General features: G+C 40.6%; 1 protein-coding gene across 1 annotated transcript in view; it reads left to right on the top strand.

Annotated features, from left to right (window-relative positions):
* Window positions 1-1539: 1539 nt before the first annotated feature.
* The window catches only part of DKK2 (dickkopf Wnt signaling pathway inhibitor 2), a 54372-nt gene continuing 37687 nt past the window's right edge, over window positions 1540-18224 (top strand). The window contains exon 1 of the mRNA XM_077814399.1: window positions 1540-1754. Within this exon, the coding sequence (XP_077670525.1) occupies window positions 1540-1754 (215 nt within the window). The remainder of the gene's footprint in view (window positions 1755-18224) is intronic.

The raw sequence follows: 18224 nt of genomic DNA, 5'->3' as shown, positions 1-18224 counted from the left end.
GCCCTTGAGGGAGCCTCTCCCACCAGCCTGACCCTGCTGGAGCCCTAGCCCATCTTCCCTACAGCTCCTTACCAGCAAGAACAAGACCTCAAGTAACTGGTCCATCCTGTATCCCAGACCTGGCTGGTCCCTGGTGCCAAGAGGAGCTACTTCTGCAGTTCCAGCTGCTGGCAGTTGAGTTCTGCTGCACAGTGCAGAGCAGGACATGGCCAGCATGTTACACACAGTAGGACCTGGGTGCGGGCTGGCTGGCTGGACTACGCTGCAGCATATATATATATATATATATATAATTTTTTTTTCTTGTCCAGGTTTTTATAAGTGGGGCGCATGGCCCCTTGCCCCCTCATCTCTGTCTCAAGTGCCATGGAGCTAGGCCCAAACCTGCAGGAGGGAGCCACCACTGCAGCACAAACTCATCATGGACTTCATTGAAATTCCTGATTTATTCTGAACACCATACCTTGGTGCCAACATCTGAGCCTTACAGATAGTCCAGTGAAAAGGGATATGTGTCCTTGAGTATGCTGATTCCTGAAACACTGAGTGTATGTACATGTGTTCAGGAGGTGTGCTGGTCACTCAGGGGGACACAGACACACACAGCCCCTGTGTTCCTAAAGACAGGGGATACTTCCATCTCCCAGCCAAAATGGGAAGAAAGATCTGCTGTTGGGAAGGTGGGTGCAAGGGGGGAATGAGAAGAGTCAGTTTCACTCTTTGTCACTCTGAACTGGGGGCGGAGGAAAGAGAAATCCATTGTGGAAAGCTATAAAAAGTAAAGGGGCCAGTGGGAGACGAGAGCAAAGTGAGAGACTGTCAGAGAACAGTGAGTGTGTAGAGATCTGTGCTAAGGAGTTTGTCAGTGAGTTTGTCTAGATGTCTGTCTGTTTCTGCCTGTGTGATCCTTACTCCAGGTCTTCAGTCCCCAGGACTCGCCTTGTCTGCCGGATGCCTGGAGCCCCTCACCCCAGCACCAGCTCGTCTGTAGGAGGAGAACGTGTCCTTTTCACAAACACTGGCTACAGAGACTGAGGCAAAAAGAAAGAAGGGAGGGGAATAAAAAGGAGGGAGAGAGAAACAAAACTAATCCCAGCCCTTGACAGTGCTGCTTGGATTGGATCTGGTTTGAGTTTTCTCCCTGCTGACTTGTGTAGCAAGAGAGGAGGAGTGGGGGAAAATAAGTAACTGACTCTTCGTCTGAAGTTTGAGCAAACCTGCAGGGTGACTCCACTGGTGGGAAGCTTTCCTGGGTGCAATTGCCTCAGTTTATTGCTCCCAGTCACTAAAAAATTTCCTGAACTTCTCAAGAATCTGGAGAAAAAAGCCATCACTTCACTTGATCTGAATGTTGCTCATTTCTTTTAGACTGTACTTTTTTTAGGGGATTCTTTTTCCTGTCTCTCCCAGGACAGCAGTTTCCTGAGCGTGTGGCATTGAAATCTATTGAGTTGTTTTGTTAACAAACTTTGGGAGAATTTTTTTTTCTTTTTATCCCTCTGCTGTTTTTTAAATCCCTTTTTTGGTGGGGAGGGGGAGATGATGCTGCTGATATGGAATAAGTGCTCCTGCTGTCTCCTCTTACTAGCTGTGATCCTGATGGTGGAGAGCTCCCAGCTAGACAGCTCCAGCTCCAAGGTGAACTCGATCAAGTCCACCCTGATGGGGGAGGCTCCAACGCAGGCAACCAACAGATCTGCAGGCATCCACCAGGGACTGGCACTTGGGAGCAGTAAGAAGGGCAAAATCCAAGGGCAGATGGGAAAACCTCCAAAGCACCATCATCGGCAAGGAGAGGTAGGACACAGTTCATATACACATCTCTTTTTCTCTCCCTAATGTGTAAATGATGATTTTTTTATGTGATCTCTCTCCCTCCCTACTTCACATAGGTCTAAAATTCAACTTTATTATATTTAAAAAAGTCAGATTTGTAGTCCCTCTCTTCTTGACAGAGCTTTCCTTCCAAAATGAAATGAATTCACTTCTCCAAGACTCTCAAAGACAACACTGTTTTTAGAGGAGTAGATGTAAGGGGGATTGATATGGTTTTAAACCTTAAGAAAAATAAACTATCAAAAATTGACTGAGGGAGTCAGTAATCTTAAACGATTGCCTTGTGCATTTCTCTGCTGGATTTGCTCATAAAGATGGCTGGAAATAAAACCATTATTATTAATAATAATAAATGATTTAATGAATAAAGGATGTAGCTGCTTGCTATTTATTTTAGTTAGTCAAGTTTGAACAGAAGACAAATTGGAGCTCAAAGTGAAAACAATGTTGCTAGTGATAAAATGAAACCCTTCATAAAAATCACAAGTAGGAGACTGAGCAGGAGAAATCCTCTTGTGTGAAAGTGTACTAATGAGGGTCAGAAGGCTTGCTAGTCCAATATTTTAGTAAAATTCTTGCACATAGTTTTGTGCTGAGAGTGAAGTAGGAAAAGATTTGCATATTTCACTCTGGGACACCCAACAATGTTTGCAGATGTTTTCTTTGGTCATGGCCATGCTAGGCTGGGGTCAGAATGACAGCCCTCAGGATGGGGAGGGCAAAGTTGAGCTGAAATAAAAAGGAGTTACAGTTAAAGTAGGAAGGGAACCTGATTTGGCTGTGAACAACAACTCCTTCCTCCCCCTGCTTTGGAGATTACACACACACACACACACACACACAAGTCATCAGCCCTCTATCATCTCTTAGGTCTCCACTTGAATGGCACATTATAGTGATTGTATAAATGACATAGCTAGAACATGCATTATTCTGCTTTGGAAAATATTGGTTTTCATACAATCAGACACTAGTAGCACCTCCAGATACAGCTGCTTTTCATAAGCAACAGACAGTGTTGCGGCAAGGGAGCTGCCAACATTCAGGCACTCAGTATGTTTCCTTTCCAGTGCTGAAGGGTCCCTGTCCTGTTCACATCTTTCTTTAAAGCAAGGAAGAAGCTGCAAATTCAAGTGATTCATTGAATTATTTCACTGCAGCTTCCTAATAACTGCATGTAGCTATTTTGTTCTGAGTGCATGCAAAACTAGCAATATGTGATTAGGGTTTTATTTTAAGCTAATTGTATGATTTTTGAATCTCTGTAGCTTCTCTTCTCAGACCCCACAATTGTTTTATAATTCACACAGAATTCCTTACCTCTGAGCAAAAGTTTAATAGCAGGTGCTGTAGCAAAGTCTCATATTACTAAGATTATTGCATTCTTTTACTACTTTTACATTTACTAGGAAACTATGGAGTATGACTTATAACTCGCCATTGACAAAATAAAGGAGCAATGTACATTTTTATTCATTCGCCTTGCTTTCTTCACTGTGTTTAATCACAAAGTCAAATTTTGCCACCCATGCTCGCACCCCATAATATCTTGCTCTCTGAGCAGTCCCTTAATTTCTGTGCTGCTGCTCCCACAGTAATGTACTATACAACAAGAGTATGGAAGACAGAATCTGGCTATTTGGTATTAACATGGCCAACCTTATTCAGGATAAGATGTCTTTAGCGCTAAAGACATGATGATACAATTCACTTAATCCCAGTGAAGTCAGTGGAACTACTCAGGAGTAAGATTTGCAGGAGTGGGCCCTTATTTGCTAATTTGAACTATTCATTAATTTATAATGGCTCTCACTCACTAGCACGAATTAATGATGCTCTACTGCAAAGCACACTGAGACATCTATATATAATTATAAATGTCCTTAGTGGGAAAGAAGATGCCACTTAGTTTACAGATCCTGTTTTCATATAATTTGCACTACAAATATCACTTCAGCCAAAATCCTGCTCAGTTTACTAGTGTGAATAGTGTCAATATTTAATGGATTACATGGCTGAGAAAGGCAAACAAGATTTAGCTCAAGGAGCCCCATTCCTGCACTCTTTACTCAAGAAAAACTCCCATTAGAATCAATGGCTGTTTATCCTGAGCAGGGAATACAGGATTGGCTCCTGTTGAGAGGATAATGTATTCATTATATTCTCATTAATGAAGCTTCATCTTCATTTGTGGCTACATTGTTAGGTGTGGGGTTGGATAGCCATGAAAATAGCTGAGATTTACAACCAATAATTCTTAGACATTATTTTTCTCTCATTCTTCAAGATAATTAACACAACACTTCAGTAAAAAAAAAAAAAACAAATCTTGTCATGATCATTTTTTGTTGACATGTATGGTTTCAGAGTTGGTAAGCTGCTGAATTTCTAAACAGTGGTATCATATATCACAAACCAATTAAGACATTTTAATAATTTTCATAAAATAGAGCTTTATTAAATTAGTACTCTTCCTTGATTTGTTTAGACAATCGGACATTGTAGTGGGAACTTGATATGTATGTTAAAAGAGCATCGCTTCCTACATCTTTCTCGCTGATGTTTTTTCCATAGCGGGATTGTTAGTCTGATAAAATTAGCAGTACCTTTTAATACCAAAGAAATAAAATGTTGAGACTTCTATTTTACGTAGAAATAGAAAATGGCTTCCCTAATAATTAGGGCATAAAGTGGGGAAAAAAAACCTAATAAAATTTACCTTCAGAGCTAAACTGAAGTCAACAGAACTCTTCCAGCTAAGAATTTGGTTCATGCTGAACAAGAGAACGATAGCCAACAATTAGTTTTGTGGGTGGGTATGTGGTTTTGTGTTAGACCAGTATGCTGTTGGTGCATTTCTTACATTTATTTACATCCTATGATGATCTGCAACATCAAGATTACGGTTGACTCTAATTTAGTCAATTAAAGAAATGGATATTAATTCATGATTTCTCTGGAATATTGATATGTTTTCTCTAGCAATTGACACTTCATAATGCTTTCATTTTGAAAGGGATGATCTTGCACATCCTTCTCAGGCAAAGCTCCTATTGAAGTCCATGGGAATATTTGTATGAGTAAGGCAAGCAGAATCGGGTCTCGGATTACATTTACGCAGCAACTAAATACCTACAGCTGGCCTGGGTTCGCTGACTTGGGCTCGCAGGGCTTCGGCTGCGGGGCTGTAAAATTGCGGTATAGATGTTCGGGCTCGGCTAGATCTCTTGCTCTGGACCCCAGGAACGAGGAGGATCCCAGAGCCTGGGCTCCAGCCTGAGACAGCAATTTTTATCCTGCACAGCGAAGCCCTGAGAGCCCACGTCAGCTGACCCAGGCCAGTCCTGGGTATGCCTCAGGTCTTTTACTCCAGTGTAGACATACACATACAGGGGCAGTCAGGAGGAATACGATTTTGAATACTACTTGAACACAAGTGTGCCTATACAATAAGCATTATTTCTTTAAAAATTTAGCAGTTTTTCAATAGCCAAGAGCAAGTATTCATAGAATTGCTAAATTATTTGGATTTTGGCTGTCCCTTCATCCCTGTCACTCCTTCTCATTTTATGGTTGTTTATCCACTTCTACAAAAATGTAAAATGTACTAGCAGTCACACTAGGGAAAATATATACACCTATGGGGCCATACGCGCCTCCATTTACTCAGTAAGGGCCTGATTCTGTGTTACTGACTTACATAAGTAATCCCACAAGGAAAGGTGGCAGAATCAGGCCCCAGGTTAGTTGCTGCTCCATGAGGCTCAGTGAAATCAATGGACTCTTTTCCTGAGCAGGAATAGTGTAAGAATGTGCTATTCTAAGAGGGCCTTGACATGCCATCACTCCTCTCACTTTTCTTTCTAATTTTGATTTAGATGTGTGAATTCTAGGAACAGCTACTATTTTGGCCTCTTGAGAGAATGATTATGGATTTAGAATCTTTAAAAACAAAACAAAGAAACCATTTAAGGTTAATGAAAAATGCCAGATTAGCAGTACTGCCAACTGAATTTTTCTAGCCACGTATCATGCGTAGTTTACACAGTGGCCGGGCAAGCTTTCCTTTGTCCCCCACTGTTCTAAAATTATCACTTCTATGGGCAAAATTCTTACTCCTGGTTGAAAGTAATGAAGATTCCCTTGAATTCAGTGAGACTATTTGTATGCTGCTTCCATACCTCACTTCACCACAATTTGCATTTACCCCTCTGTTTCCTGGAGACTCTCCACTCTCTGGGCTTCAGCCTTGCTGAGTACTACCCACTACTGTAGGTAAAGGTCCTTCCCATCTTCTGACTCTATCCTCTCTGCTGTGCTCTATCCACCTACTAGCTCCAACTACTTTCCTTTATTAATGCATGGGTCTTAGTAGCCCCCCCACAACTTTTCCCTAACCCCAGCTACAGGTCCCTCCTTCCTTCCTACTTCTACCGAGTCCAGTCACTTCCCCCACTGCAGATGGCCAAAAGAGCAGATGCTGAGAAGCTGAACTGGATCGCCATTCTTCAATGGACCTAACCTTTCGTGGTGGTGGTGGGAGTTGTTGAGGGAGTGGGCAATAGCTCTGAGCTGGGGAAGAGAAAAGAACCAAGGGGTTAAGAGGTTAGAGGAAAGAGCAAGTGAGAAACTGAGAGGGTAAAAAAGGCTAGTTAAGGGAGAAACAGGCGAGGAAAGTGGAGAAGAGGTTGAAACCAAGCAAACCTTTGAGTTCAGATGGTGGGTTTTTTGTGTGTGTTTTGACTATATAAGCATTATGTGAGCTGAATCAAAATGGCAGAGCTTTGCACACCTCTAATATTCACCAGCTCATTTACATACTAGTGTTTCCCAACTGGACATAATTACCAGCATTAACACTGTGACATCCTAGAAAATGCTAAGATGAGATTTTTTTTTTTAGTAGCAGGCAAGTAAAACAGCATGAGATTCAGTAATTGACCACAGTATCCTAAGAACACAGCAATAAAAGGTACCAAACACACCAAAAATGTAACCACAGTCTCTTGAATTGCTAACAAGCAAGACAGCACCAATTATTTAACCACAGGATCAAGAATAATTTAACTACAGTACCCAGAACTATATCCAGCCACAATAATTTTATGTAAGTAACCAGAATTGCTAGCATCTATAAAGGCCACCAAAAAAATTATTTGCCCTCCTCTTTAGCTGTCTGGAATGTGGACACTTAGATTGTTAGCAATCTTGTTAAGTGGCTGAGGAAACTTTCTTTCTTTTCCTGTTAGAGAACTGGGCGGGAATTATTTCCTTTCAGTGTCTCACTTTGAGTCCACTTTAATGTTTTTTCTTAACATCTTACTATTTTATGGGAGTTCTTCTCTAAATTATTTATATTTATTACAATTTATGACTGTTCATATAACAGTAGCATCTAGAGGCCTTCAGCTGAAATTGGAGTGCCACTGTGCTGAAGCTGTATAAACACATCTCAAAGGCTATCCCTATCCTGAAGATCTAACAGTCTCAGTAGACTACACAGACAAATGGTGGAGAAAGCATTTGATAACATTTTTTCCCTCTGAAAATGTTTTTTTAGCACCTACCTGAGCTCAGTTAAGCTGAAGCTTTGTATGTGCAAATGATGTACAGTTTTAATTTTAGATAAAACTAAGCATTTGTGTCTGTTGGCCGTATGCTACATCTCTATCATATTCTGTTAGTTGATTAAGCATTCTGGGTCTTATTACTGACTGACTTACAACTACGCATCCCAGGACATATAGTACAGTAGGTATTTAATTCTGCCCAAAAGGGGCCCCTTGAAACCAGTTCCTGAGTTTGTTTTTTCATGTGTCCCTTTATTATTTTAAGCTTTGCCACATCAAGAATTAAGGTTTTATCCAAAAGATTTTTTTTTAAAGGCAGAGGCCTGGCCTCCTCTGTGTGGACATTAAAGATCTCTGGCCAGATCCCAGTGCACTCTTTATAAGTAGGCTTTGCCCTGGTGACCTTCACCAAACTTTCCTGATCCCACAGTAAGTGTACCATTTGGTTGGTGCTTTACACGCCTAATACTGTGCTTCATGTCCATGGCAGAAGTGTCAGATGTGTAGAGATTGTAAATTGTCTAAGGATCCTTAAGCATGAAAGGAACTATCGAAGAAAGTAAAGTCCTGTGTACATTTAAACTGTTAATCCTAAAGCCTCATGGGGTCCTTTGAAAATTCTTTAAGGGCTAGATTGTGCCTTTGGCACCCTTCAGTTGAAGCTAGCTTCACTGAGCTGTGACTCCAGTGACATGGAAAGCTCCACACAGCAGCCAAAGTCCTTAGGAGAAAAACTTTCATAATTTTGTTCCAGGTGATGTTTTGTCTGCAAAATTTGCCTTTAACTTTTACAGTGAAAACATGAAGTTTCATGTCTTCATTGCAGATCCATCCTTGATCAAAAATTGGCTTAATTTTCCTCAATGACACCTGCTTTGAACGAAATTTTATTAGGTCTGTAGATTGGAATTTACTTACACGATTAACTCAAAAAAATGAACTGCAATTTAAAAAAATTAATTGATTAATTGCACAGTTAAACAATAGAATACCAATTGAAATGTATTAAATATTTTTGGATATTCTACATTTTCAAATATGTTGATGACTATTACAACACAGAATACAAAGTGTACAGTGCTTACTTTATATTTATCACTTTTACAGTGCAAATATTTGTAATAAAAAGAAATAGTATTTTTCAATTCCCCTCATACAAGTACTGTAGTGCAATCTCGTCATCATGAAAGTATAACTTACAAACATAGATTTTTGTTACATAACTGCACTCAAAAACAACACAGTGTAAAACTTTAGCGCCTATAAGTCCAATCAGTCCTACTGCTTGTTCAGCTAATTGCTAAAACAAACAAGTTTGTTTACATTTACAGGAGATACTACTGACTGCTTCTTATTTACAATGTCACCTGAAAGTGAGAACAGGCTCACACGGCACTTTTGTAGCCAGCATTGCAAGGTATTTACATGTCAGATGCTAAACATTCATATGCTAAACATTCATGTCCCTTCATGCTTTGGCCACTATTCCAGAGGACATGCTTCCACGCTGATGATGCTTGTTAAAAAAAAAAATAGTGTTAATTACATTTGTGACTGAAGTCTTTGGGGGCGAATTGTAGTCTCCTGTTTTTTTTACCCACATTCTGCCATATACTTCATGTTATAGCAGTCTTGGATGATGACCCAGCACACTTTTTAAGAACACTTTCATAGCAGATTTAACAAAATGCAAAGAAGGTACCAATGTGAGATTTCTAAGGATAGATACAGCACTTGACCCAAGGCTTAAGAATCTGAAGTGCCTTCCAAAATCTGAGAGGGACGAGGTGTGGAGAATGCTTTCAGATGTCTTAAGAGCAACACTCCGATATGGAAACTACAGAACCTGAACTACCAGAAAAGAAAATCAACCTTCTGATGGTGGCATCTGATTCAGATGATGGAAATGAACATGTGTCAGGCTGCTCTGCTTTGGATCGTTCTCGAGCAGAACCCATCATCGGCATGGACACATGTCTTCTGGAGTGGCGGTTGAAGCATGAAGGGACATATGAATCTTTAATGATCAGGCACGTAAATATCTTGCGATGCCAGCTACAACAGTGACTTGTGAACACCTATTCTCACTTTCAGGTGACATTGTAAACAAGACGTGGGCAGCATTATTTCCTGCAAATTGTAACCGAACTTGTTTGTCTGAGCAATTTGGCTGAAGTAGGACTGAGTGGACTTGTAGGTTCTAAAGTTTTACATAGTTTTATTTTTAATACAGGTTTTTTGTACATAATTCTACATTTGTAAGTTCAACTTTGTTTTTTACAGTGCACATATTTGTAATAAATATAAAGTGAGCACCTTACATTTTATATTCTGTGTTGTAATCGAAATTACTACATTTGAAAATGTAGAAAGCATCCAAAAATATTTAAATAAATGGTATTCTATTGTTTAACCATGCAATTAATCAGAATTTTTTTTAATCACTTGACAGCCCTAAATGTTCTCTCTTTGCTGCAAATGAAGATCCACTTTCCCTCAAAATTTCATGAAAACAGAGCCGTTTTCAAAATGAAACTTGAAAACAATGGCATTTCAGGTTTTCAGCTTCACAGTGAAAATTCCACACAGCTCTAGAACTAGCTACAAAAATTCATGTTACAAATACAAATGTGTCCTTACATTCTACCTTGGGGAAGGAGACATAAATGGACATATACAATTATACCAAATGGCCGAAGTACAAATCAACAGTGATTTCATAGTTATGGTTCTCACAATAATCATTGTTCTTGTGGCAAGCCCCATACCCATCTATGATTTATTAGTTCCTTTAGGCAAATAGACACAGAAGTCATTGATTCTGAAATAAGCATATCTAAAATCATGAATGAAAATAAAAAGCTTCCTCATTTAACAACTGCTTTGGACTTCCTATGAGTAAAGACTGGAGGAAAGGAAGATAACATTGTTTAAGCCCTTTGTCAAGAAATCACTTAAGCACTTGCTTCAGTCCCATGGGATTTGCCTTCAGTCTTTGATATGATAGTGTTCATATGACAGTTATTAATCTTTGAAAACTGCACTTTGCACATATGTAGTGCAAATAGTACAACTTTTAATACATTTTAGTACATGACAAAGGTGGACTGTTCTGCAAATGCTCAGGGTATGAGGTGTTACTCAACTCCACAGGAATTCTGCTTCATTCTCTCCACATAATGTAAGTGTTAACCAGTCTGTGTGTGTTTTTACAAGTAGACACATCAGTCCAGTGAATGAAAGTATAGGCTTCAGTTCCATGCACTTTATAAAGTTTGCATTGAATGAGCCAGTCGTCTGCAGGGCTTGTGACTGCCGAACTGACATTTTGACTTTTTTTTTTAAGTAGGGATATTTTTAAATGGAATGATAAAGAATACCAGTGGGGGGTGTGTGTGTGTATATATGTATATACATACTCTGAACTGCAGTAGCCAGCTTACATCCCTAAAACCTCATATTCATCCATGCTGTTTCCTGTATATCATTAGGATCACAACCCTGGAAGTAACAAACCTTATGGGAAAAGATTCCTTAGATGATGCTCTTTTTGACACAGAATTCTGAGCAGGGTAGTCTCCAGCCACCCTTCTTTTAATACATCGTGTTAGACTTTGACGGTTTCCCCAATTCTATTCAGTTTAATGAAATTCCCAAAGAAACTAAAATTACATGGGTTGAACGGACTGCACAAATCTCATCTGCCACTTGTCTTCTCCTCTTCTGGGTTGAAGATTGGGGAGAACATGCCAGTTTCTATCCAGCTTCTCTTCATTATGGGGATAGGGAAATGAAGAGGCTCTCACGTTTTCTCTTGACAGAGTGGTGAAAGGCACGTTATTAGAAAAGCTAGTTTCCCTCCCACTTCTCTTCATGTGGGGGGAAGACTCCATGGAGTAAATATTGAGCCAAGATCATCATGTTTCCTCTCTTCATAATGGGTAGAATCAGGCTTAGTAAATCTGCTGTTCCCTCCTCACCCACCTCTCTACAGACTGCTTCTCTTCATGAGAGTAGTGCTAAAGGAATTGGCGGCTGTGATTGCAGAGCCATTGGCCATTATCTTTGAAAACTCGTGGCGAACGGGGGAAGTCCCGGATGACTGGAAAAAGGCTAATGTAGTGCCCATCTTTAAAAAAGGGAAGAAGGAGGATCCTGGGAACTACAGGCCAGTCAGCCTCACCTCAGTCCCTGGAAAAATCATGGAGCAGGTCCTCAAAGAATCAATCCTGAAGCGCTTACATGAGAGGAAAGTGATCAGGAACAGTCAGCATGGATTCACCAAGGGAAGGTCATGCCTGACTAATCTAATCACCTTCTATGATGAGATTACTGGCTCTGTGGATGAAGGGAAAGCAGTGGAGGTATTGTTTCTTGACTTTAGCAAAGCTTTTGACACGGTCTTCCACAGTATTCTTGTCAGCAAGCTAAAGAAGTATGGGCTGGATGAATGCACTATAAGGTGGGTAGAAAGTTGGCTAGATTGTCAGGCTCAACGGGTAGTGATCAATGGCTCCATGTCTAGTTGGCAGCCGGTGTCAAGTGGAGTGCCCCAAGGGTCGGTCCTGGGGCCGGTTTTGTTCAATATCTTCATAAATGATCTGGAGGATGGTGTGGATTGCACTCTCAGCAAATTTGCGGATGATACTAAACTGGGAGGAGTGGTAGATACGCTGGAGGGCAGGGATAGGATACAGAGGGACCTAGACAAATTGGAGCATTGGGCCAAAAGAAATCTGATGAGGTTCAATAAGGATAAGTGCAGGGTCCTGCACTTTGGACGGAAGAACCCAATGGACCTCTACAGACTAGGGACCGAATGGCTAGGCAGCAGTTCTGCGGAAAAGGACCTAGGGGTGATAGTGTACGAGAAGCTGGATATGAGTCAGCAGTGTGCCCTTGTTGCCAAGAAGGCCAATGGCATTTTGGGATGTATAAGTAGGGGCATAGCGAGCAGATCGAGGGACGTGATCGCTCCCCTCTATTTGACATTGGTGAGGCCTCATCTGGAGTACTGTGTCCAGTTTTGGGCCCCACACTACAAGAAGGATGTGGATAAATTGGAGAGAGTCCAGCAAAGGGCAACAAAAATGATTAGGGGTCTGGAACACATGACTTATGAGGAGAGGCTGAGGGAACTGGGATTGTTTAGTCTGCGGAAGAGAAGAATGAGGGAGGATTTGATAGCTGCTTTCAACTACCTGAGAGGTGGTTCCAGAGAGGATGGTTCTAGACTATTCTCAGTGGTAGAAGAGGACAGGACAAGGAGTAATGGTCTCAAGTTGCAGTGGGGGAGGTTTAGGTTGGATATTAGGAAAAACTTTTTCACTAGGAGGCTGGTGAAACACTGGAATGCGTTACCTAGGGAGGTGGTAGAATCTCCTTCCTTAGAAGTTTTTAAGGTCAGGCTTGACAAAGCCCTGGCTGGGATGATTTAATTGGGGATTGGTCCTGCTTTGAGCAGGGGGTTGGACTAGATGACCTCCTGAGGTCCCTTCCAACCCTGATATTCTATGATTCTATGATCAGATGGAGAGAATCTGGTGTCAGTCCAGTCTTCTTTAGGGGGAGTGGCTCTGAGGACAGGACTGTGAGTTTACTCTCCTCCTGGTTCTCCTTGTTGTGGAAGTGTAAATGATTAGATAGTGGATTCTGCCTTCTTTCCAATTGGGCAAAGGGGTTAGGTTTTTGGGAGGTCATTCACATGCATTTCCTTCACATGAAGAGTCAGTGCCCCATCCATCTCTCAGAGGGGAGATGATAGCTCATGGAGTGAGGAGAGAGTTGTCCCTTGGATAGGGGGATCTTGCAAGGAAGGATGCTTGTCTCATGTACGGAAGGGAGCACACTGAAGTGACTTAGAGAGGGGAAGAGTAAATTGTGCATTGCAAAGGAGGTAACCCACATGGGAACTGTGTACTTCACCAGTGGAAGAGGTCTCTGTCTTGGGTCAGAAAATACATTCACCCCAATTATGTATCTGGGGCATGGTTATAGGGTGACATACATGGGAGGCAGGCCTCTTGCAGGAGAAAGAAGGTAGTATTGGTAGAGATAAATAGTATTAAACAAGGTCATTCAGAAGTAAACAGACCAACTTCATTGTACTACTGTACCTGAGGTCATATTAGTTATTTGTGAATATGTGGTTGGCCACTAAGTAGAAGTAGCAATTACTCTGGAATCCTAGACGTTTCCACATTTTAGCACAGACAGTCTGAAAAGCCATATTGGAGTGGTATGCAGTGTTGGTGAAGCTGTGTGGGTCCCAGGATATTAGAGATATGGTGAGAGCTAATATTTTTTTTTATTGGACCAACTTCTGTTGGTGGTTGAGACAAGCTTTCAAACTTTCACAGAGCTGTTCTTCAGGTCTGTGTAAACTTGAAAGCTTGTCTCTCTCACCAACAGAAGTTGGTCCAATAAAATATATTACCTCACCCATCTGGTCTCTCTCGTATTGGAGTTTTGTCATTCTTTCTCTTCAGTTTATCACCCAGTCAGGGCGCAGGAATGATACTATGAGTTTTACGTAACCAAACACATGGTGCAGAATGAAGTAAACAGTTTGTGATCAGCTAATGGAGCTGAAATTGTTCATCCAGACTACTGAATGAATACTTATGAATAACAAACAAATTAGTAGCAATCAGGATCAGTTTATGAATGAGTCAAAGAATATTATTCACCATGAAATAACTCAGCCAGCTCTTGTGAGGGAGCCAAGACTGGGCAACACATGGGAGTTGTATCTGTATGGAAACAGTGCATTCTGATGTCTCTGGAAGGGGCCAGGGAAAAAAGGTGGGCTGCTATTCTCTCTCCCAACAAACTCCAAAGCAGAGCTGGGTGGCATACACAACATCATGTGCATCTTGTTAAGGATAATGTGTTCACTGAGGCCAAAGTTCTGTCAAAACTTATTTTTAAAAATCCACTTTTAATATAAAGTTTTAGTGGAAGGGTTAAACTGTTTAACTTGGTAAAAATGTATCTGCAATTGTTTAAATTAATACAGTGCTTTCAAAATGCTTTTCAGGAATGCTTGTAAATTTCTGTGCTTGCTTTTTCCCCCCCCCCCCTCCCTATTGCTATCTTCCAGAACCCCCTTCACAAGGAAATGGCTTTTTAACAAGAAGAATCCTCTTGAAATTACATTTCCAAGGGGGTCCTTGCCACAGCAGCTGCAACAAATTGCAACTGAACTTTAGTCTCCGTTGGTTCTCGTTGTTAAAAAGATAGGTGACCAAACAAATATTTGTATTATAACTTATTTATTAAGCAATGTTTTGCGCGATGCCAAATTAATTGTCTAACCAGAAAATCAAGCTTTCTGCACAAAAATAAGTATTTCCAAGCCCTTACACCAGTGTTTGAATTGAAGGGACCTGAGAAAATATTCCTGACACTAATTTTATTTGGTTCTGTTTGATTTAGGTTCTTATATCATGGCCATCAATTACTGTGGCATCTGAGTGCCTTTCCGGGGCCAGATTCCCATACCCATACTCATGCTGGTGCAGCATCTTATTCCTTGAGTATTTCCATCCATTTCGGAGGGGCGGGGGCTGTCTGAGAGGTAAGATACAACTCCGCATGAGTAAGGGTGGCACAAACCGTCCCAGAGTGAGGAAACAAAAGACTGTCTATCATTCAGCTCCCCACTGCTGAACCATCCCAGCCAGGGAAAATTATAAGAGCAAGATGCTTCTGAAAAGCAACGCTTTTACCTTTGGGATACCAAATTACATTAAATGGGAAGCATTTTCAGAACACTTTTTCCAGGATCCCCTACAAAAGTTTTATGCCTTGTCTTCGTGTTGCTCTGTTAGAATACTTACATGGAAATTTTCTTCCTTTTTGAGCTTCCCAGAACACTTTGCATTCACAAGCTAATTAAGCCTCACAAATGCCTGTGAGAGGGGTAACCCCCATTGTTCCTATTATGCAGGTGGGAGAGATCCTTAATCTTATTGACCCTCAGTTTCCCCATATGTACTTTAGTTTCTTCCCAGGGATGTTGTAAGAGTAAATTTTTATGAGGACTAGATACTGGCATTTAGATTCTGCCCTATTCATGTCTGTCACATTGCCCCAGGGGACCTCAAGAAAATACTGTGGAAAACCTTGGATTGATACAGGCTGATTCCCCAGTGCTCCTAGCCAGTTCTGTTACCTGGTATGTGGATAGAGCCATGGCAGAGCCTGCTTCTCCTCCCTGCTACCACCCCCACCCCACCTGCCCCCAATTTTGGGGCAATTTACATATATGAGTCACAAGGCAGGAACAACCCCTGTGCTTCCCTAAGGCATGTGATTGACTTGGCCCTTGCACGGAGTGCACAAGGGATGGGGGAGAAGAGCGCTTGCTAGAACTAGGGACCATGTGAACTATAAACATTTGAGTTGCTCAAAGGGATAAAAGGTACTACATAGGACAAAGCATTATTATTGTTTCAGGTGGAGCTGTGGATATGTAAAACTCTCAAAACGACTTATTTAGTTGCCTAAATCCACATAAGTGTCTAACATTAGGCACCCAAGTTTGAAACTGTTGGTCTAGTTACCATCCTCCCCATGTCAGTAGCAAAGCCAGAAATAACCCCCCAAATTGCTGCACAGCTGTTGCCGGTCAGAATTTAATTGGCAGAACTGTATATGAAGGAAGCCTACATTTTATATACCTAAATCCGTTTCACACTTTAAAATAAAATATATAATCCTAAATTAAAAGACAACATAATAAATATAGAACAATATAAGAGTTTTCTTTATCACTGGATTACAGTTCAAAAATAGGAGAAACAAACTATGGAATGCTGAGGGGCAGACAGTTTCTGGTGGTTAAAGAAGGAATGAGTAGGTAAGGCTCCTGGGTTCTTTTTCCCACTCAGCTCTTTTTTGCTGTGAAACTTTAGGTATATCAGGAAATCATGCTTTGTCTCAGTTTACTCCTCTGTAAAATGGATATAATCATTTTTACTTGGCAGAGATGTTGTAAGGCTTAATTAATATTTGTAATGTGCTTGTAGAGACTCATGGGAAAGGCACCTTGTAAATAGAAAGTCTTATTTTGAAATGTACATTAATTGCTTTACTGAAGACAGCTAAATAGGAGTTTACACACCATAATTCAAAACTAGAGATTCCCATTAACAGTGGGGAAGTTTTTAATCTGTATCCAAACTTTGCAGCTCAGGCCCATCTCTACTTGCAACATGTTTGCTTTAAAAATAATGCTCTTATGATATTACAGTGAAAAGGACAAGTGCCTTTGTATAAACACTGTTCTCATTAGTTATCAATGAGGGATTGATAGGAGAGTCTTTAACAGAGGCAGACATGTGCATTGCAGGTGTGAAGGGAATGCTCAAACTGTTTATGAGCACACAAGTCCTATGAACAAAAAGGGCTGAAAAGGATGTTGTAATTTTAAGGGGAAATATGTTTTAAGGGCCCATTAAAAATAAAGTGAAAAGGGAATAGCAAATGAGCTGCAGATTGTCTCTGTAACAGGGATTGTCATTAAGAAAATCCTTTATTATTTTAAACAGACATGTGCTAGAGAGAGGTCAAAATAGTTTAGATACCATTGGACACTGGGGTATCCACTAAGTCATTCAGCCTGTTGTCTGAACTGAAGCAGTTACTCATAACATTCCCATTGAAATAAACAGAGACAGTGTAAGATAATACTGTCCTAACACTTCTAAACTGTGTGTGTGTATATACATACATATGTGTATATATATATTTATATATACACATAAAAAATGGGATCCAACATACAAACAGGTACCCAGAGGTACATAGTCTCCACATATAGGGTGAAACCCTGGCCACATTGAAGTCAATGGGAATTTTGCCATTGACTTCAGTGAGCCCAGGATTTCACCCCTGACATTTGGCCTCATTTTAAAAAAAAGCAAAAGCAGGCATAATGCTTCCAGGCATAAACGTAAATGTCAAGAAATTAAGGTAAATTTCTGATATTTGAAGAATTTCGGATATGTTCACCCTGATTACAGTTTACTTTCACAATATGTTTCACCACAAACATTTGGCAGAGCAAAATAACCCAGACATTTCCTTCTTCCTTCCTGTCTGTCTCAAGTGCCCTATGTAACAGTGTTTTAAGGTTTACCCTTAATCATAACCCCAAAGGGATCATTAGGTCTGGCAAGAAAGATGACCCTGCAAATGGCAGATTATAACCACAGTGAACCAAAACATTTTTATCTCTGGAAAACTGTTTGCCACAACTCTACAAAATACTAATGTCAATGGAACCAGAATGCAAATGCTAAAACTAATAATGAGGGCCTTAATTTAGCAAGTGTAAAGTTAAGCATTTGCCTAACTTTAAGCATGACCATAGTCTCACTTACTTCAGTGGGAATATTCATTTGCTTGGAGTTAGGCATGTTCTCAAGTAGTTTGCTGAACTGAAGCCTAGGATGTTGGTATCCTGTTATATGAATATTTTGATATCAAGTCCATTTGGGGCCTGCTCTCACTTCCATTGAAATCAATGACAAAACTCTCATGGACTTCAGTAGGGGCTTGTTATCCAAAGAGGCTGCTTAGCTCCTAAATGAGATAAGATTACTGCAGGGGATGGGAAAAATGAGCGTGGCTCAAAAAAAAAAAAAAATCAGTGGAAAGAGAGAGAAACAGAGTAATAGGTTTAGGGCCAAATTTGCAGAAGCGTACAGCACACACAGCTGGGACTGGGTCTTCAGAAGAGTTCTGCTCCTCTGTAGGCAGTTAAGGAAATGATAAGATTTTCAAAAGCACTCAGGTTTTCAAGTCATTCAA

Source organism: Eretmochelys imbricata, chromosome 4 (assembly GCF_965152235.1).
Source record: "Eretmochelys imbricata isolate rEreImb1 chromosome 4, rEreImb1.hap1, whole genome shotgun sequence".
NCBI classification, from domain to species: domain Eukaryota; kingdom Metazoa; phylum Chordata; order Testudines; family Cheloniidae; genus Eretmochelys; species Eretmochelys imbricata.
Note: the sequence above shows the minus strand (reverse complement) of the source record. Positions and strands in the feature narration are given on the sequence as shown.